This window comes from Hyla sarda, chromosome 9 (assembly GCF_029499605.1).
Source record: "Hyla sarda isolate aHylSar1 chromosome 9, aHylSar1.hap1, whole genome shotgun sequence".
In the NCBI taxonomy this organism is placed as follows: Eukaryota; Metazoa; Chordata; class Amphibia; order Anura; family Hylidae; genus Hyla; species Hyla sarda.
In genome coordinates, this window is record NC_079197.1 from 166,916,610 (window position 1) to 166,938,801 (window position 22,192).

General features: G+C 44.6%; 1 protein-coding gene across 1 annotated transcript in view; it reads left to right on the plus strand.

Moving 5' to 3' along the window:
• LOC130292015 (uncharacterized) overlaps nucleotides 1-17,641 on the plus strand; it is a 52,007-nt gene extending 34,366 nt beyond the window's left edge. The window contains exons 14-22 of the mRNA XM_056541447.1: nucleotides 1,180-1,259; nucleotides 6,717-6,800; nucleotides 8,116-8,214; nucleotides 8,827-8,879; nucleotides 10,031-10,152; nucleotides 11,148-11,197; nucleotides 11,277-11,375; nucleotides 14,519-14,612; nucleotides 17,508-17,641. Of these exons, the coding sequence (XP_056397422.1) occupies nucleotides 1,180-1,259; nucleotides 6,717-6,800; nucleotides 8,116-8,214; nucleotides 8,827-8,879; nucleotides 10,031-10,152; nucleotides 11,148-11,197; nucleotides 11,277-11,375; nucleotides 14,519-14,610 (679 nt within the window). The 3' untranslated portion in view covers nucleotides 14,611-14,612; nucleotides 17,508-17,641. The remainder of the gene's footprint in view (nucleotides 1-1,179; nucleotides 1,260-6,716; nucleotides 6,801-8,115; nucleotides 8,215-8,826; nucleotides 8,880-10,030; nucleotides 10,153-11,147; nucleotides 11,198-11,276; nucleotides 11,376-14,518; nucleotides 14,613-17,507) is intronic.
• Nucleotides 17,642-22,192: the final 4,551 nt, after the last annotated feature.

Below are 22,192 nucleotides of genomic sequence, written 5' to 3' on the forward strand. Positions count from 1 at the left end.
GGATCTGGGTGATCTGGGTGCTATTCAAAACCAAACTTTACCCAATACAGTAATGGGCTTCCCTCAAATGGAATCATGTGCATTACAGAGGAATAATGTTACGCTGAGCGCTCCGGGTCCCTGCTCCTCCCCGAAGCGCTCGCGGCATTTCTCTCCCTGCAGCGCCCCGGTCAGACCCGCTGACCGGGAGCGCTGCACTGACATTGCCGGCGGGGATGCGATTCGCATAGCGGGACGCACCCGCTCGCGAATCGCATCCCAAGTCACTTACCTGTCCCGGTCCCCGGCTGTCATGCTCTGGCGCGCGCGGCTCCGCTCTCTAGGGCGCGCGCGCCAGCTCTCTGAGATTTAAAGGGCCAGTGCACCAATGATGGTGCCTGGCCCAATCTTCCTGATTGGTTTCCACCTGTGCACTCCCTACTTATACCTCACTTCCCCTGCACTCCCTTGCCGGATCTTGTTGCCTTGTGCCTTGAGAAAGCTACTCTGTGTTACCTCTACTGTGCTCTTGACCATCTGCTATCACCATTTACTACGAACCTAGCCGCCTGCCCCGACCTTCTGCTACGTCTGACCTTGCTCTTGTCTACTCCCTTGTACCGCGCTTTTCTCAGCAGTCAGAGAGGTTGAACCGTTGCCAGTGGATACGACCTGGTTGCTACCGCCGCTGCAAGACCATCCCGCTTTGCGGCGGGCTCTGGTGAATACCAGTAGCAACTTAGAACCGGTCCACCGGCACGGTCCACGCCAATCCCTCTCTGGCACAGAGGATCCACCTCCAGCCTGCCGAATCGTGACAAATAATAGGGAATAATCATGTTCAATGGGGTTGTAGCAGCGCCACTACTGTCTATAGGCAGTGTTTGGTACTGCAGCTTAGTTCCATTTACATAAATCATTTATAAATATATATATACATACATACATACAAAATTCATGCAGCAGTACTTATCTAATTCAAATGCAAGGTGCCAGCGTCCCAGACCCGATCAAAGTCCTGCAGGACTTCTGGTAATGGGAACAGTGCTCCTGCTGTGCAAAAAGTGCAGAAACTCTGTTCCCATGCATTCCTTCAGGAGTTGAGCCCTTTATGTGTGTATACATATATATATATATATATATATATATATATATATATATCTCAACTAACTGTACATTTGTTTTGTGTTTTATTTACAGGGGATCTACAACCACGACTACAGAGACCCAAGGAATTGATATAGAAGTAGATGAGACTACTGGCGTTATTATATTTACAGGTAACACTGTACAGATAATTACAGATGAGCATCCATAGAGTAGAAGCCATTACCCCTCTCTAATTTGTATTAGCTGTTATACTATAAACATTCTTTGGTCTCCAACTACCACTAGGGGCAGCAGTTAGCCTGCAATACTCTAATTAGTGTTACTCGCGAATATTCGCAATGCGAATTTTATTCGCGAATATCGCATAATTGCGAATATAGTACTATATATTCGTAATTACGAATATTCTTTTTTTTTTTTTTTTTGTAATTTTATTTTTTTCACAGTACACATCACAGTGCTCATCCCTCTGTGCTTCCAGCTTGTGTGGTGTAAAGAAGGCTCTAATACTACTGTGTGAGACTGGCATGCGAATTTTCGCTTATGCTATTTTTGGTTTATGCAAATTTTCGCATATGCTAGTTTTCGTATGTGCAAATTTTCGCATATGCGAAAATAAACTGCGAATATTACGAATATGCGAATTTAGCGAATATATGACAAATATTCGTCCATATATTCGCAAAATATCGCAAATTCGAATATGGCCTATGCCGCTCAACACTAACTCTAATGTCAGAATTATTGGAGAATAGTTAAAATGGATCCTTAAAATAGTGAATATATACTGTATCTGCATATGAAACCACTTTGGGAGCCTTGGTAGAAGGGGATCAGGAAGCAAATCATTTCCTCCCCGAACTCTCATCACAGTAGTGTATACCGCTACATGCCTAAAGGTTTTTACAGCTTCCATGGAGTGGGATACTAAGGCCAGTGTCACGATGCCGGCTGGCAGGTAGTGGATCCTCTGTGCCAGAGAGGGATTGGCGTGGACCGTGCTAGTGGATCGGTTCTAAGTCACTACTGGTTTTCACCAGAGCCCGCCGCAAAGCGGGATGGTCTTGCTGCGGCGGTAGTGACCAGGTCGTATCCACTAGCAACGGCTCAACCTCTCTGGCTGCTGAAGATAGGCGCGGTACAAGGGAGTAGACAGAAGCAAGGTCGGACGTAGCAGAAGGTCGGGGCAGGCAGCAAGGATCGTAGTCAGGGGCAACGGCAGGAGGTCTGGAACACAGGCTAGGAACACACAAGGAAACGCTTTCACTGGCACGATGGCAGCAACGACGGCAAGGGAGTGCATGGGAGGAGATCAGATATAGCCAGGGAGCAGGTGGAAGCCAATTAAGCTAATTGGACCAGGCACCAATCATTGGTGCACTGGCCCTTTAAGTCTCAGAGAGCTGGCGCGCGCGCGCCCTAGAGAGCGGAGCCGCGCGCGCCAGCACATGACAGCAGGGGACCGGGACGGGTAAGTGACCTGGGATGCGATTCGCGAGCGGGCGCGTCCCGCTGTGCGAATCGCATCCCCAACGGCCAAGACAGTGCAGCGCTCCCGGTCAGCGGGACTGACCGGGGCGCTGCAGGGAGAAAGACGCCGTGAGCGCTCCGGGGAGGAGCGGGGACCCGGAGCGCTAGGCGTAACAGTACCCCCCCCCTTAGGTCTCCCCTTCTCTTTGTCCGGTAACTGCCTCCCCTGGGATGAGGACACCGGGAAAGAATGGAGGGTTTCCTCAACGGCAGGCAGTACAGCAGGAGTGGGAATGGGGAGGGAGGGCAGAGGGCGAGGCCTGGCACGGGGCAGTGTGACACCAGGACGGGGGCCATGGGGAGGCACAGAGGCTTGCCTGACGGGACTGGGAGGGGGGGAGAGGCACTTCCTGTGGCAGGCAGAGTCCCAGTTCCTGATCTCCCCGGTGGTCCAATCAATGGTGGGGGAATGAAGCCGGAGCCAAGGCAGACCGAGGAGGACCTCAGAGGTACAGTTGGGGAGAATGAAGAACTCAATCCTCTCAAGGTGGGGTCCAATAGACATGAGGAGGGGCTCTGTGCGGTAACGCACGGTGCAGTCCAATCTGGCTCCGTTGACCGCGGAAATGTAGAGCGGCTTGACGAGACGGGTCACCGGGATGCTGAATTTATTAACAAACGACTCCAAAATAAAATTTCCAGAGGCACCGGAGTCCAAGCAGGCCACGGCTGAGAGGGAGGAGTTGGCTGAAGAAGAAATCCGCACGGGTACCGTGAGACGTGGAGGAGCAGACTTGGAACCAAGAGACGCCACACCCACGTGAGCTGGGTGCGTGCGTGCGTTTCCCAGGCGTGGAGGACGGATAGGGCAATCCACCAAGAAATGCTCGGTACTGGCACAGTAAAGACAGAGATTTTCTTCCCTACGGCGATTCCTCTCTTCCTGGGTCAGGCGAGACTTATCCACTTGCATGGCCTCCTCGGCGGGAGGCCCAGGCGTAGATTGCAACGGATACTGTGGGAGAGGTGCCCAGAGATCTAAGTCTTTTTCCTGGCGGAGCTCTTGGTGTCGCTCAGAAAAACGCATGTCAATGCGGGTAGCTAGATGGATGAGTTCTTGCAGATTGGCAGGAATCTCTCGTGCGGCCAGCACATCCTTGATGCGACTGGATAGGCCTTTTTTAAAGGTCGCGCAGAGAGCCTCGTTATTCCATGATAACTCGGAAGCAAGAGTACGAAATTGGATGGCGTACTCGCCCACTGAAGAATTACCCTGGACCAGGTTCAACAGGGCAGTCTCGGCAGAAGAAGCTCGGGCTGGCTCCTCGAAGACACTCCGGAGTTCAGTGAAGAAGGCCTGGACTGTGGCTGTGGCAGGATCATTGCGGTCCCAGAGCGGTGTGGCCCAAGACAAGGCCTTTCCTGAAAGAAGGCTTACTACGAACGCCACCTTAGACCGTTCTGAAGGAAACAAGTCCGACAACATCTCCATATGCAGGGAACACTGAGACAAAAATCCACGGCAGAGTTTAGAGTCCCCATCAAATTTGTCCGGCAGGGACAAGCGGAGGTTAGGAGCGGCCACTCGCTGCGGAGGAGGTGCAGGAGCTGGCGGAGGAGATGGTTGCTGCTGTAGCAGAGGCAGAAGTTGCTGTAACATGGCGGTCAACTGCGACAGCTGCTGTCCTTGTTGGGCAATCTGCTGCGATTGCTGAACGACCACCGTGGGAAGATCAGCGAGACTTGGCAGCGGCACCTCAGCGGGATCCATGGCCGGATCTACTGTCACGATTCGGCTTCCAGGTAGTGGATCCTCTGTGTCAGCGAGGGATTGGCGTGGACCGTGCTAGTGGACCGGTTCTAAGAGGCTACTGGTTTTCACCAGAGCCCGCCGCAAAGCGGGATGGTCTTGCTGCGGCAGTAGCAACCAGGTCGTATCCACTAGCAACGGCTCTACCTCGCTGACTGCTGAGAAGGCGTGGGACAGAAGGACTAGGCAGAGGCAAGGTCGGACGTAGCAGAAGGTCGGGGCAGGCAGCAAGGATCGTAGTCAGGGGCAACGGCAAGAGGTCTGGAACACAGGCTAGGAACACACAAGGAAACGCTTTCACTGGCACGATGGCAACAAGATCCGGCAAGGGAGTGCATGGGAGGAGATCAGATATAGCCAGGGAGCAGGTGGAAGCCAATTAAGCTAATTGGACCAGGCACCAATCATTGGTGCACTGGCCCTTTAAGTCTCAGAGAGCTGGCGCGCGTGCGCCCTAGAGAGCGGAGCCGCGCGCGCCAGCACATGACAGCAGGGGACCGGGACGGGTAAGTGACCTGGGATGCGATTCGCGAGCGGGCGCGTCCCGCTGTGCGAATCGCATCCCCAACGGCCAAGACAGTGCAGCGCTCCCGGTCAGCGGGACTGACCGGGGCGCTGCAGGGAGAAAGACGCCGTGAGCGCTCCGGGGAGGAGCGGGGACCCGGAGCGCTAGGCGTAACAGCCAGGTTCGCAAGGCGGAATCTCCGGACAAAATTTCTGCTGGAGATCCTGTGGGTGGCGCTAAGACCGTGCAGACCACAGATGACAATGCATTTCTGAGGAGATCTTTTGGCAGAACCACTCAGAAGTGCATTGCCATCTAGGGGACGGCAATGCTGTCCACACGATCTTAGTGCCACCCCCGGGATCTCCGGTGGACATTCTGTCCAGAGATTCTGCAGTTTGAACCCAGCCTTAGTATTCCACTCCATGGAAGCTGTAAAAACCTGTAAGCAGTGTGATCCCAAAGTAGCAGGCTCAGGACTGGCCCTACAATGGGTCCAGCTGGGTCCATTGGATCTAGGGGGCAACATCACAGAGGCAGCAAATTGCAGCCCCTAAAAGATTTCAACAAGCATGCAGGGGCGGACTGACCGGCCAGGCCATTCCAACGTAGCCCAGCCAGGTAAACGGCCTACCGCTCACCACTGCTACTGGGGATCCAGGACACTTGTCCAGGATCCTCCGGGAGGCTAACGCTGCTTTCACCTGAAAACCTCCTTTCAGTGTGAGCTGCATCTTCCCCATGTAGCATGTAGTGCAGACGCCGCCCTACATCACTCATTGGCACCTGCACTGTGAACGAAGGAAGATGTGGGTCGGCTGTGTCCCGGAGGAGAGGGCTGTGTGGGACATAATCAGGTGAGCATAAGGTTTTTTTTTTATCTGGGTGGGAGGGCGCATGCTACCTACTTGGCTAAGTATATACCTAGCTGCCCAACTACTTATCTACCTCCCTGGCTAGCTATATACCTGGCTGCCTATCTACCTACCTGGCTAACTATATACCTTGCTGCCTCACTACCTACCTACCTCTCTAGCCTACTATATACCTGGATGCCTATCTACCTACCTACCTGGCTAACTATATACCTGGCTGCCTAACTACCTATCTTGCTAACTATATACCCAGCTGCCTAACTACCTACCTAGCTAACTATATACCTGGCTGCTTAACCACCTACCTACATACCTTGCTACCTACCTACATACTCGGCTATCTAACTACATATCTGGCTACCTGGCTTCCCACCTACCTGCCCATTTACAGCACATGACACCAAGGAGGGCATTATTACAATTTCAGGGCCTACAGATGGGAAAATTGAAGAAAAGGAAAGAGGACACTGCTGATCATAAAATATGTAATTGTGAGTCCCCAGATATAACTGTAATCACTTATTTTATATACAGATTGTGTACAGCTGGTATCTACCTCTATATGGTCAAGTATATAATCATTTATATGTAGCATGTTATTTGTCCTCCTGATATGCAGTGGCATAGTATTTTATTTCTTTATTTATTTTTTGGAGGGGGGGCAGTATTTCACTCTTGGACCTAGGCAGCACAATGTCTTGGGCCAGATCTGAGCAAGGCAAGCTACAGGTATACAACTACTGTGATCAGAAACCGTGGAAGGAATGTTTTGCTTCCTAAACCTCTTCTACCGAGGCTCCCAGAGTGGTTGCATATGCAGATACAGTATCTATCCACTATTTTAAGGATATATTTTTACCCTTCTCCAATAATTCTAATATTAGAGTTTGTGTGGTACAGTCCAGTCAGGTATCCACAGTAGACCAAGTATATGTGACGCCATTTACCTTATTTGCTCTCTCCATAGATTTCCGACAGAATGAAACATCCATCCACAGAGTGGGCCCCAACTGCAACATTTTCTCATCTCAGGGAAAAAGTCTTCTTACCTGTATGTATCCAGTTACCTGTCTACTACACAAGAGTAGAACGTTTTTCTTGTCTGGAATTTTTAATTCCTGGAGTCCATAGGCAGCAGACACATGGGTTAATGGACTCTCGTTGGCCCAGAATAGAAGAGTTAAACCTCGCAATGTAATTCATAAAACAACTTACACCTGTATTACTTACTACATCCAGAAAACAGACCCACTGACGTGTATTGTATGCAACAATATTCAATTAATGGGAGTGTATACTTGTGCTGCCTGCGGACATCAGGAAATAACAATTTTAGGTTAGATTCAATTTTCTACTTCCTGATTGTCCTCCGACAGAACACCCATGGGACGTGTTAAACAATGTAGATCGCACTCCCTGCCTCAAGTGACCATTAAAGAAAACTATAAGAAAGATTTAGTGAGGGCTTTAGAGATCTTCTTCTCCTGGGCTGTCTCGCCAGCACGCCTTAAACTGTCACTAGAAGCAGGGAGTGAGCTCTCTGCCTCTAGGGATTACAAAGCTTGCACAGTGTGTTTGACAAAGCTGAAAGACTCACTGCACTTATGCCAACAAAACACACAGGGCTGACTTGTGTGTCAATCAAAGTGACGTGATGTAGTGCAGAGAGGAACTACAGACACATGACTAAATAAAAAAAAAAGGTATGTTTGGCATGGCACAGCGTACAGCTAGGCTATGGGGGTGGTTTGATATGATCTATGCAGTCAATGCACTTAAAGGGATGTTCCAGGATTTTTTTTTATTTGACTATGCTACAGGGGCTGTAAAGTTAGTGAAGTACATAATATTGTGTCTGTACCTGTGCGCGACGGTTTTCTCACAATTCTTATGTGATTTTCACCCCAATATTTATTTTTAACAGCATACAAAATGACTGTTGTCTCAGATTTTTCCCAAGTTGCAATGCGGTCGAGACCAGACTCACTAGTCAGCTGATGACAGGGAGCTTGTCTGCTTCAATGGGTGGAGAGAGCAATCTGCAAGTAATGCAACAGCTGTAGGCACCCTGATTGAAGACCACAGGTCTGCAGCTCATTTAGTTTCAATTGGTGGGGTGGCTGATGTGTGGGAAGGAGGAAAATGGTATCATGGGATTTGTAGGCAAACAAGAAAACTGAAAACAGGAAATACAAGTTCACAGAAAGCTAGCCACAGTGTTATGGTAATCTCACAACATAGCCATTTAGCCCAAGACAAGCGCAGATCCTTCCTAAGCATGTCCATTACTGTCTGCCAGGTATGTACTAAAATCACCTAATGCTTGATAACCCCTTTAAGGTATTTTATATATGTTTCCATCACAGGTCGCAAAAACCATGTTCCTCCTGTCAGTGATATTATTCAGTTTGTGAAGTACGCGACTTGCCAAAACTTGAACAAGATTTTGATCCACCAGCCTTTATGTGAGTATCAGACTCCAGAATTTAGTCATTTAGGGGAGAATTATCAAAGTTTCTAACCTCTCTGAGGAGCCTCATTTATGCATATAATGGAAAAATGAATAAAATGAAAAGCCCAATATGTCAATCATTTGCGCCGCCATCACATGTATCTATGTGCATCCCATCAGTTAGGGCTGAAACATAAATAATCATTACGTGTCATAGTTACATAGTTACATAGTAAGTACGGTCGAAAGAAGACATATGTCCATCAAGTTCAACCAGGGAATTAAGGGGTAGGGGTGTGGCGCGATATTGGGGAAGGGATGGGATTTTATATTTCTTCATAAGCATTAATGTTATTTTGTTCCAGGAATGTATCTAATCCTGTTTTAAAGCTGTTAATTTTTCCTGCTGTGACCAGTTCCTGAGGTAGACCGTTCCATAAATTCACAGTCCTCACGGTAAAGAAGGCGTGTCGCCCCTTGAGACTAAACTTTTTCTTCTCCAGACGGAGGGAGTGCCCCCTCGTCCTTTGGGGGAGTTTAACCTGGAACAGTTTTTCTCCATATTTTTTGTATGGGCCATTAATATACTTATATGCGTTTATCATGATCTTGTTTTATTTTTCAGCATCTTCGTGCTCAGAGGTGCCCACTGAGGTTCCTACCCTAGATGTGGAGAAGGTAATGTCATTACAATAAAACATTGTCCAAGGCATGGCTGAATCTTCATTCCGTATAGTCATTCAGTTCCAGACTTTTACCCTCATTTTTAGGACAGGAAGTAGCTGCCTGGCATTACCTATTGTCCGCCATTAGCTTCCATGAAATTATGTTTCTGCCACCAGAGCCCCCACCACTTCTGACATCTTCACCGCCCTTTAAGATCCCCATCGGGGATGTGTAAGACAGGTCACAGCCTCCACACTAACCTATTAGAATTTTTTTTTATATCTGACAAGTTTAAACAGTGATGTCATCTGTGAGGTGGGGGAGGGAATACAGTACATTGTACATTGTACATTTGCCCACTGACAGAGAAATGATCGGTCTATAATTTTAATGGTCGGTTTATTTGAACAGTGAGAGACGCAATAACAACAAAAAAATCCAGAAAACGCATTTCAAATAAGTTATCAATTGATTTGCTTTTTAATCATCCCCTATCAAGCAACAAGATTTCTGGCTTCTGGTCTTTTATACAAGCTGAGATTAAGAGCACTCTCCTAAAGGGAACACTCCTAATCTCAGCTTGATACCTGTATGAAGACACCTGTCCACAGAATCAATCAATCAGATTCCAAACTTTCCCACCATGGCCAAGACTAAAGAGCTGCCCAAGGATGTCAGGGACAAGATTGTAGATCTACACAAGGCTGGAATGGGCTACAAGACCATCACCAAGCAGCTTGGGGAGAAGTTTACAGCAGTCAGTGCGATTATTCACGAATATAAGAAACACAAAATATCTGTCCATCTCCCTCAGTCGGGGGCTCCATGTTAGATCTCTCCTCGTGGAGTTTCAATGATGATGAGAACGGTGAGGACTCAGCCCAGAACTACACGGGAGGGTTTTGTCAGTGATCTCAAGGCAGCTGAAACCATAGTTACCAAGAAAACAATTGGTAACCCACAACACCATGAAGGGCTGAAATCCTGCAGCACAAGTACAGGCCCGTCTGAATTTTACCAAAGAACATTTGAATGATTCAGAGGGTTTGCTTACCACTACAGATCATGTGTGAAAAAAAATAAAATAAAAATAAAATTATAATAGAACTAACTCATGCCTGGTGCTATCGTTTACATTTATGGTGCATTTCATTTCCCATCAGATTGCCGGTAGATGGAAGCTCGCTGCTGTGTCCTCCAATCTTGAAGACGGTGATGTGAAGTTTCCAAATGTTTTCATTTTTATTGTGAAGGATGGGGAGGTGACAATCACAGATGGTACCTGGTAAGAGACATGTCCTTAGTTTACACCAATAATGCATCTGCTGTAGACGTGAGCAAATAATTGGGACCTGTAGTGGACCCAAGGCTTTTCCTGACTTTTACAAACTTTAGGTCCCAATTTAGTTTAGGTATTTTGACAGATTAAAGGAGATAGGCAGTAAAAACAAACTTCTTTCTCTGTTCCCGGGCTGCAAAAAGAAAAAGAAAAAACTTTAACTCTCCCTCCTATTTTCGACTGTTGCGGAGATATCGAAGATATCGGGTCTTGTTCTTGGTCCTTCGGCGCTACAGGTGTTCTCGCTTCTTAGGTTCGGAACGTAACAGAGTCATCAGCGTATCGCCAGCCGCAGCAATGTCCCGCCTCGGCCGGTGATAGGCTGAGCGCACTGTCAAGTAAAGAGTTCTGGCCGGACAGGATAAACTTCAGGATCCGAATTTTCATTGGACGCATCAGCAATTATTATTTCTTCAGGTTTTGGTTCTTCATCAAATTCCACATAAAGGCTACAAAATTAGGTTACCTTTTTAAACGAGATGTTCCTGTGAACTTGGCCTTTTCAGAAGTACTTCCCTCTATTATATTCTCCATTGACTGTAGTCTATGAATGGACTTTAATTTAACTGCGCCCTTGCCCTCAGATTGTCTTGTAGAAGTTGTGTCCTCAGATTCTGATAAAATGGTTCCAACTGGTGGTGCCAGACCCCATGACGGTTCCAGATAGATGATCCCATTTTTATATAATTTTGGTCCTGTCTCGGAAACAATCAACTACAGGACATCTCCCTGAGAACTAGATGTGCCCCAAATCCACCAAAACCTTGTCCAACATGAAGATTTGGTATTTATTGGAAAGATTTATAATTCCAATACCTACTGAACTTAGTCACCACCTAAGACATATTAAATTATAATTTTATGTGATTTATGGAGAAACTCAGACAACTTAGATTGTTTTATAAGGATTTTAAATAATATCTATTGTGATATCACTGCAGGACGGGTGCAGCCAAGAGGATAGGAAAAAATCGACTTCAATATGGCGCAGGTAAGAAGTAAATCACAGATAGTAACCTGAGCACAGTGGATATACTGTTCCATCTCATGGATTATTGGGTATTTCTCAGATGATGGTCATGTAATGGAGATGAGATTTTACGAACCTCTAGAAGATCACCTGCTGATCTGGTTTGGAAATGGAGAAAAGAAATTCTTGGTCCTCTTCTGTAAGTGTTTTCTGCATCAATATAATAAAATAATACATAGAAGGATGATGGTGTCTGGTCAAATAATGGGCTGTAGAAAGAAAACCTACATAAAGTTGCCATGTTTTTTTTTCCATTCTGCCCTACAAACATTTTCATGTTTTTTTCCCACACTATATTTGATGATAAAATGAAGGAGGCAATTAATAAGTAAAACTCATTGTGCAAAAACAAGTTCTCATATAGCACCGTTGATGAAAATTTTTAAAAAAGTTACGGCTTTAAAGGGGTATTCCAGGAAAAAAATTTTTTTTATATCAACTGGCTCCAGAAAGTTGAACAGATTTGTAAATTACGAAGAAAGCAGGTAGATGCCAGCGATTATGAAACTTCACCTTTATTGGAACCACGTAAAATCATCGACATGGAGAGACTTCAATAAGACAAACATTTAAAATTCCAGGAATCAGCGCCAAGCATGACGCGTTTCAGGTCATGTGACCTTTCATCAGATGCATGGTGGGAAGCAGAGGGGTGGGGGAATATATCCCAGCCTTCTAATAGAACAGGTGAGTAAAACATCTATCCCATGACAAGGGATTAACCCTGTCTGTTCCAAAAATTAAGGCACCCTTCTGCTAAACATAACAGGTATAAAGTCATAAATTATTAAGCACCTATAACATAGTTATAAACTGAGTACAAACTATATATATGAAACCTGTATATTATTAAGGAGACATAAAATGTACATTGGGAGGAAAAAAGGTTGCAAAGAACACTAATAAATAGTGAAACAATAATATGTATAAAATATCAATTGGCAACCTAAAACTAGTAATGAAGGATGACGTCTGATTTTAAATTCAACCCATGTGGTTGAAATGTGCGTAAGGAGTAAATCCAAAAGATTTCCCTATTGCGTAATGATTTGATGCGGTTTCCACCTCTGTCATGTGAACGAATTATTTCGATACCCGAGAACGAGAAATGAGCTACATTGCCATCATGGACATTTTTGAAGTGTTTAGAAACATTCGATGCGTTAGTGTAAGAACTGCTGCCAATGGCTCTTAGATGATCTTGGATGCGTTTTTTCAAGGTTCTTTTAGTACTGCCGATATAAGAAACATTACAGCTATTACACTCTATTTTGTAAATAACGTGAGTGGATTCGCAATTAATAAATTGTTTAATCGGTACAGAATTCGAATCAGGAATTGAAATCGTAGAAGTCTTGGCAGCATGTACACACACAACGCATCTAGGTAAACCGCATTTGAAAAACCCATTTGTTTTAATCCATGAACGAGAACCAACAGCAGAGGCAAGTGGCAAGGCACTCGGAGATAAAAGATTACCTAAATTAGGGGCCCGTCTGCTCGAAAAATTTATGCCATTTTTTTAAATATTTATTAAGGGTGGTATCCTGACATAAAATAGGTAAAAATGTATTAATAATAGATTTAATACTATTAAATTCTAGACTGTAAGTAGTTGTAAAGGTGGGCTTCGATACCGTATTCGAAAATGTTTGATAAGGTTTTGGTGTGAGAAGACTATCTCTGGATTTTTGTAAAACTTTACGTTTGGCTCTGTTCAGACACCAGGGGTAACCTCTCTGACCCAAACGATGAAAAATATTATCCGATTCAATTTGAAAAGATTCGTCTGTGGAACAATTTCTGCGAGCACAAGTCAGTTCTTCCAGCGGAACGGCTAATACCGTATGTTTTGGGTGGCATGACTCTGCGCGCAGAATGGTGTTGCCTGCAGTCGATTTTCTGTATGTGGTAGTGTGAACACGTCCCTGTCTGCTGTCAAGTAAAATATCCAAAAATGGAGTGACGGATCTGTGCCAAGTTGATGTAAAAAATAAATTATGAGGGTTATTGTTAACATAGTCAACAAAACAGGAAGCATTATGCTCTGAGGACGACCAAATTATGATGACATCATCAACGTATCTTCCGTATCAAACAATGTTGGAAAAGAAGGGGTTGATGTCAGAAAATATATATTGCATCTCCCACCAGTGGACAAAAATATTTGCCACTGAAGGGGAGGATTTAGCCCCCATTGAGGCACCAGTCCTCTGAACATAATACTGATCCTGAAATTTGAAAAAATTATGAGTTAATATATAATTCAACGCCTCAAGGACAAACTGGCACAGGTCCTCACTATAAGTAGAAAAATTGTAAATGATTTTGTAAATTACTTCTATTAAATAATCTTACTCCTTCCAATAATTATCAGCAGCTGAAGTTGAGTTTTTCTTTTCTGTCTGACAACAGTGCTCTCTGCTGACATCTCTGCTTGTCTCGGGAACTGCACAGAGTAGAAGAGGTTTGCTATGGGGATTTGCTTCTACTCTGGACAGTTCCCGAGACAGGTGTCATCAGAGAGCACTAAGACAGAAAAGAACAACTCAACTTCAGCAGCTCAAAAGTACTGAAAGGGTTAAGATTTTTTAATAGAAGTAATTTACAAATCTGTTTCACTTTCTGGAGCCAGTTGATACATATAAAAAAAAGTTTCTTCCTGGATAACCCCTTTAAGGTGGTGAGGAGTAAAAATGCCAAAAATCCCTGTAGTAGAGCATGGTTGCCAATTTTAGGGGCTATTAGTTATACGAGAGCTGATACAGGGTCATAAAGATGGCACCAGAATGTTATTCAAACATTATTGGGTCACATGGGTGGTACTGTTGGGGCATCATCCTGCAGATCAAAACACCCTGGGACCTTCAGAGACTCTCTTTGATCTACTTCATCCAGTAGGCCCAGAATTAGAACCTCTGCACCCTTTATACCTCCACCCTGAGCACTTTACTATGTAATGATAGCAAAAAAGAAGTAGTGTATCTGGCACTACCGTATATAGCTGAGCAACAAATGAACACAAGCCGGCTCAGGTGGTGCTACGAGCAAAGCAGGTCCATGCAATGCATCATGGAAGAAAGAAGACTCGACGACTCACCGTGCTGCAGCAAACTACTCTTTATTCCGAGAGGTACTTCTGAGTACACATCAGGGCGAGTGAGGGCAGGTAGGGAGGCAGGGGGTGCTGGTAGGACCACGAGTCGCGGAGTCTTCTTTCTTCCACGTTGCATTACTTTACTATGTAATGTATCCAATTTTTTTCTGTCGCTTCTATTACAGCTAATGCCGGCCACGCCAGCCCCGAAGAGATCATAAGGTTTAAACACTTTGCAGCCTGTTTGTCAACCCATGTGGTATTTCAGAGGGATTAGAGGTAAGAACCGGGTGGGTATTAGTGCCCCTTAAATGGATTATCCTAATATTAAAAGTTATGCCCTATCTATAGGATATGGGATAACAAGATAATCAATGAAGATTATCAATGATTTTTTTTTTAAAGGGGTCCTCCACTGCCCTGTCTTTCGGAGCTCCGCTCGCAGCGCCCGGAAGTTTATTACTCCGGACGCTGTGTGCGGGCTTCCGTGTTCAAGGCCGTCCTCCTTGTGTCATCAAGCCCGCCCCCTCGTGATGTCACACCCGCCACCTCAACGAAAGTCTATGGGAAGGGGGCGTGACGTCACGAGGGGGCAGGCGTGACGTCATGAGGGGGCGGCCTCGAAGACAGAACCCGCACACAGCGACCGGAGTAATAAACTTCCGGGTGCTGCGAGCAGAGCTCTGGAAGACAGGGCTGTGGAGAACCCCTTTAATCAACTGATGCCAGAAAGTTAAACAGATTTGTAAATTACTTCTATTAAAAAATCTTAATCCTTCCAATACTTATTAGCTGCTGAATACTACAGAGGAAACAGTTTTCTTTTTGGAACACAGAGCTCTCTTCTGACATCACAACCACAGTGCTCTCTGCTGACTTCTCTGTCCATTTTAGGAACATATGTTTTCTATGGGGATTTTCTCCTACTCTGAACAGTTCTTAAAATGGACAGAGATGTCAGCAGAGAGCTCTGTGGTCATGATGTCAGCGGACAGCTCTGTGTTCCAAAAAGAAAATAATTTCCTCTGTAGTATTCAACAGCTAATAAGTACTGGAAGGATTAAGATTTTTTTATAGAAGTAATTTACAAATCTGTTTAACTTTCTTGCACCAGTTGATTAAAAAAAAAAAAGTTCCCCTTTAAGGTCCCAGCAGTCGGACCTCCATGATCAGCTAGTTATCCAATATTACGCAGATAGTGGATAAGGTTTAACCTTTGAATAACCCCTTTAAGCTGTAGAGGACTTTAGAAAAAGATCCAATGATGGAACTAATATACCTATGATTTCTTTATATCCCTTTGTTTCATAATATTAAATTTTTGTAAAACCTAAATTTTTTAAATAAAGAAATCGTGGTATGGTGGAATGTGTTAGAAGGTTTCCAGGGAGTGGCAAACTCGGCATTTCCTCAGGAGCTTTTATGTTTTAGGGGCTTTCTGAGGACAAAACCCGGTGGAGCAACCTAACTTCAACTACAGTGGGAATCAAAAGTTTGGGCACCCCAGGTAAAAAAAAATTATTAATGTGCATAAAGAAGCCAAGGAAAGATGGAAAAATCTCCAAAAGGCATCAAATTACAGATTAGACATTTTTATAATATGTCAACAAAAGTTAGATTTTATTTTCATCATTTACACTTTCATAATAACAGAAAACAAAAAAATGGCATCTGCAAAAGTTTGGGCACCCTGCAGAGTTAATATCTTGTACTGCCCCATTTGGCAAGTATCACAGCTTGTAAATGCTTTTTGTAGCCAGCCAAGAGTCTTTCAATTCTTGTTTGAGGTATCTTTGCCCATTCTTCCTTACAAAAGTCTTCCAGTTCTTTGCGATTTCGGGGCTGTCTGTCACGCACTGCTTTTTTAAAGTCTATCCATAGATTTTCAATTATGTTGAGGTCAGGAGATTGTGAAGGCCTTGACAAAACCTTCAGTTTACGCCTCTTGATGTAATCCCTTGTGGATTTCGGGGTGTGTTTAGGATCATTATCCATTTGTAGAAGCCATCCTCTCTTTAACTTCAGCTTTTTCACAGATGGCATCAAGTTAGCATCCAAAATTTGCTGAAATTTTATTGAATCCATTTTTACTTCTACTCGTGAGATGTTCCCTGTGCCAATGGCTGCAATACAACTCCAAAGCATGATTGATCCACCCCCATGCTTAACAGTTGGACAGAGGTTCTTTTCGTTAAATTCTGTTCCCCTTCTTCTCCAAACGTACATTTGCTCATTCCAGCCAAAAAGTTCAATTTTAACCTCATCAGTCCACAGAACTTGTTTCCAAAATGCATCAGGCTTATCTATATGTTCATTTGCAAAGTTCAAACGCTGATTTTTGTGGTGAGGACGTAGAAGAGGTTTTCTTCTGATGACTCTTCCATGAAGACCATATTAGTACAAGTATCTCTTTATAGTGGAATAGTGTACCACAACTCCAGTGTTTGCCAGATCTTTCTGGAGGGATTGTGCAGTCAAACGTGGGTTTTGAATTGTTTTTCTCACAATCCTGCGAGCTGTTCTGTCTGATATTTTTCTTGGTCTTCCAGATCTTGCTTTAACTTCCACTGTTCCTGATGACTGCCATTTCTTAATTACATTCCGAACAGAGGATATTGACATCTGAAAACGTTTTGCTATCTTCTTATAGCCTTCTCCAGCTTTGTGAGCGTCAACTATTTTCAGTTTCAGATTTCTAGACAACTGCTTAGAAGAACCCATGGTGCTGATTGTTGGGGCAAGGTCAGATGAGTCTGGGCATTTAAAACCTTTGAGATTGACATCACCTGGTCTTCCCAGAAGATGATTGAGAACAATCCATGACACTGGCAGGTCTCAGCTTTGAAAAGGGGGCAGTGCATGCTATAAATTCTGAAGGTGCCCAAACTTTTGCAGACACCTTTTTTTTTTCTGTTATTTGTTATTTTAAAAGTGTAAATGATGGAAATAAAATCTAACTTTTGTTGACATATTATAAGAATGTCTAATCTGTAATTTGATGCCTGTTGGAGGATTTTCCATCTTTCCTTGGCTTCTTTATGCCCATTAATAACATTTTTTAGCTGCGGTGCCCAAACTTTTGATCCCCACTGTATTTACTACCCGAGACCACCGGGGATTGTAAGATAACAGTGAGAAAGAATTTACTTTTGCCTTCTTGTTTTTTTGTTTTAGATAAAACATCTTCAAGCTGTAAGAGGATTTCTGGCGTTCGATATTCATTCCAAGGATCTAAGTGATCATAGTAAAAATAAAGACAATTTCTTTGTATCCACACTAGACTACTATTTTTTTCATTTTGTGTGATAAACCTTTTAAGTGACAAAGAAGTGAACTGTGATTATTATGTAGACTGAGGGCCAGGAAAGGGGGACACGTGTTGGGGTAACATTGTTAGCAACAGGTTACTGGCCTACTGGTTCTTTGTGATAAAGGAGCAGGTTAGACCCAGAAGTGGTCACAGGCCAGGTAGTAGTGGGACAGAGATACTCGCATGGTCCTCCTCTCAGCTGGGCCGCAGGAGCAGTAAGGCTGGGTTCACACCACGTTTTGTTAAATACGGTCCCCGTATATGGCTGGGAGGAGGGGGCGGGGCTTAATCGCGGCGCCCGCACTCAGCCGTATTCGGGAACCTTATTTAATGTATGTCTATGAGCCGACCGGAGTGAACCGCAGCCTCCGGTCGGCTTCGTTTTCGGCCGTATGCGGTTTCCCGACCGCAGGCAAAAATGTGGTCGACCGCGTTTTTGCCTACGGTCGGGAAACCGCATACGGCCGAAAACGAAGCCGACCGGAGGCTGCGGTTCACTCCGGTCGGCTCATAGACATACATTATATACGGTTCCCGAATACGGCTGAGTGCAGGCGCCGCGATTAAGCCCCGCCCCCTCCTCCCAGCCGTATACGGGGACCGTATTTAACAAAACGTGGTGTGAACCCAGCCTAATTCTGCCTCGTGTAGTTTCTGTAACCTTCTCCACTCCATCTATACTCAGAACCAGTATGTAGCAGCGTACCCCCACCCAGTAAAAGGTAGTGCCGCCAAGTACCATCTGTAGAAGTAGATTCCATTGGCCATTTCAGCCCATATCCTCTAAGGAACTCTTCCAGAGTCATGATGACCACTGATAGACAGGAGTAGGGGTAGCAGCTCACACCACAACTCAACTGGAAGGAAACATTTAGCAAATTCCAGATGCATTACTTACTATGTGGTAGGCAAAGGATCGAGTTCGTGTGGACTACTGGGTTATGGGTACTCGGCTGGCTGGAGGTCAGTTTGTGATGCCAGGAGTGTGGTATAGACAACTTCAGTTGTAGCGGTCATCAGTATCCAGGCGCCGGGAGAGAAATCCTCAAATGCAGAAATTTTGGATAGCCACTTTTTAAGTTTACTGAGTAAATTGCAGGAACACAATACAGACTTGACAATTCAGGTTCTGGAGACAGGGTTACACTGGTGCAATTAAACTTGTGAGAACCTACTGTGGTAAGCTTGTGGGGGTGTAGGGTATATGGGGTGTAGCTGTGCAGTGACGAAAGGGTGCTGGTTTAACCCTTAACTGTCTTGATGCCAGGGTGAGGGCTCCTCTGTATATGCTTGTTCTATCGCCACCCGTCCAAAGAGCGATAGGGAGGTATAATAAATGATTGTCCACAACCGGAGGTTTCAGAAAACTGTCAGACCTTTTACTGCAGGTTTTATGCAGAATCAAACAGGAACAGTCTTTGTACAATCAGACTCTATGAGGATCCTGACAGTTGGTTGGGACCTTGTGAGTTTTAAGATCAGGAGATTTATATACGCTGTTCCGCTGGATTTAGGGGATTGAGTTTAGGTCCAGCAGTTGTATTATAACTCACGGTTTGGTATTATCAGGCTTCAGCCTCGTCTTGTCTTTGAAAGTTGCACGGATCTCTACTCTCTGCTAGTCCGGAACCCAAGAGAGCGAGGATTGGCTGGCCGCTCCCTTATAGGGGCAGGGGCTGGCCTTGAGCTCATTGGTCCATACCATCTGTCATTCACTTTACAAGGAATTATAGTCTAGACATGTGACCACACATGTGACCTAGGAAGGTTCTTTAACATACCTTGTGACTTAAGGTCCTGCGACACTATATACACAATTAAATACACAACTCAATATACATACAAACATCACAAAATGAAGGAAGGAAGAGGTGACTAGGGCCTATCCCACTAGGAGGACCCTACTGGAATGAAGTAACTCTGGCTTTGGGGACCACTATACAAGGTACGGTATGCTATACGGTAACGGGACACCACACTACAGTCGCAGTCTAATGGAAATGCTGGGACTTGTAGTATTTGTGGAAGCAATCGGGACGTACTTGACTCAGGACGCCTAGCATCTCTCTACACAAGGTAACTAGCAATTCCTTACTCACAGGCTTTGGTATTTATCAGATTTGCAGTCTGTATTAGCTTTAAGAAGTCCTGTGGATCTGGTCACTGTGGTAGCTGGAGCTGGAATGAATGAGACGTGCTGGGGCTAGCCCTAGGCTTTAGAGAGAAGGCCCGCCTCTAGGCTTCAAGAAAATGGAGGGTCTTAAAGGAACAGACCCTGCTGAGTGCCAAGCATGTAAAATACATTGCGAAGGCAGCACAGCTACAGACTTATGGAACTCTGGATCGCTTCGGACTTTCGGGTCCTCTAAGAGACCTGGCTTGGCCCCTCTTGCTTCACTTGGGTGTAACTAGACTGTAGACGAATTTACTTGGTAACACAGACACAAACTGGGTACTTCGCTGACAGGGTTCCACCAGGGTCTTCACAGGGACAGTCCGTGGAAACTAGAGAGGTCCCACACCTACGTTTCTTCAGGCGAATCCAGGACGCCACTTCTTGAGAGCATCAGGCAAAGGGCCCCCAGATGCGAGCAGCCATCACAGGGATGGATGTGGCCCTGAGAATTGCGCACACCCTGACCCAAAATTTGTTGGGTACCAAAAAAACAAAAAACAAAAAGGATGCAGCAATGATGGGAAAAATTGTATTAAACGAAATGTATATATTTTATAACAAAATTTTTATAATTTTTTAATAGAGTGTGTTTTTTCTCTATATTTTAAATTTTTTAGGTAGTACTACTACTCCCAGCATGGAACAGACTGTTCCATGATGGGAGTAGTAGTACCTGCAGTTAAGGAAAGATCACAGCGCATGTCACTACTGACACCCGCTGTGATCCTCCTGTATAATGTATAGATTTGGCCGCTCTTCTATTGTCTCCTGAACTGCCGTATATATACACCTATTCATATTTCCCACAGAGAGTTGTGATTGGCTGGAGCCATCTGGCCAATCACAGCTCTCTGCAGGAAATATGAATATGTTTATAAATACGGCAGTGCAGGGCACCATAGAAGAGCAGCCGCCCGCATCTATACATTATACAGGAGGATCGCAACGGGCGATGTGTCAATTAGTACAGGTCCGACTACTCCCATCTTGGAACAGTGTGTTCCATGCTGGGAGTAGTAGTCCTACCTAAAAAAAAATTTAAAAAAATTAAGAAAAAAGTGAAAAACACACACACTACATTTTTATTATTCTCGGCTACATTTTTAGGTCCCCGCCCGCCCACATAAATTGATCCCTGTTTAAAAATGTATAAAAATGTTGTTATAAAAAAGATACCTTTCGTTAGATACAATTTTTCCCTCCACTATTGTATCTTTTTTTAGTTTTATTTTTTTAATGGTACCCTACGAAATTTTATAAAAATAGGTATCTCCATCACTTTTTTGGATCGCTAAAGTCCAAAAAAGAATAAAAACCGCCTGCAAAAACGCCAAAGTTTCCTGCCGTTTTTTCACTCCCATAGACTTCTATGGAAGAAAAACGCCACGATTTTGACCAAAAAAAAGCCAGTGATCTGAAAAACGCCAAAGTGAAATAAGAATTTTGCGATTTCTCATTGATTTACAGCTAACATCTGGCCGCAGCTTTTTTTGGCTGAAAAAACGCCATGAATTGGCATTTTTCTTGGCTTTTTTCCCCCCCAAAATACATGGAATTCCAGCCTTATGGAACTAATAAGAGCTGATCAATCCCAAAGTGTCTGAAGTGTTGGGATAACGGGACATGGGATTACATGGCCGCTCTGTGTGGGACACATCCATGGAGGAGACATTGGAGTATAGACATGTACTAGGGGGAGCTGTATTTTGAGTTATAAAAGATCTTTAACTTTGAAGATATAAGAAAGGCCACAAGTAGAGATGAGCGAACTTACAGTAAATTTGATTCGTCATGAACTTCTCGGCTCGGCAGTTGATGACTTATCCTGCGTAAATTAGTTCAGCTTTCAGGTGCTCCGGTGGGCTGGAAAAGGTGGATACATTCCTAGGAAAGAGTCTCCTAGGACTGTATCCACCTTTTCCAGCCCACGGGAGCACCGGAAAGCTGAACTAATTTATGCAGGAAAAGTCATCAACTGCCGAGCCGAGAAGTTCGTGACGAATCGAATTTACTGTAAGTTCGCTCATCTCTAGCCACAAGATGTCAGCAGTCACGAATTTTAAATAAGTGATAGTCAAAGCAAAAGGGGAGGAACGAGCCATCAAAAGAGATATAGGCAGAGATGTATAAAGTATTAGGGAAATATATAGAGGCCAAAGTATAAAGAGAGACATAATGTCACTGTTAGTTAGAGAGAGACGGGAAACACTGATATTTATACAGTGGTCCCTCAAGTTACAATATTAATTGGTTCCAGGACGACCATTGTATGTTGAAACCATCGTATGTTGAGACCAGAACTCTATGGAAACCTGGTAATTGGTTCTGAAGCCCCAGAATGTCATCCAGAAATAGGAAAAAGTGATGAATAAA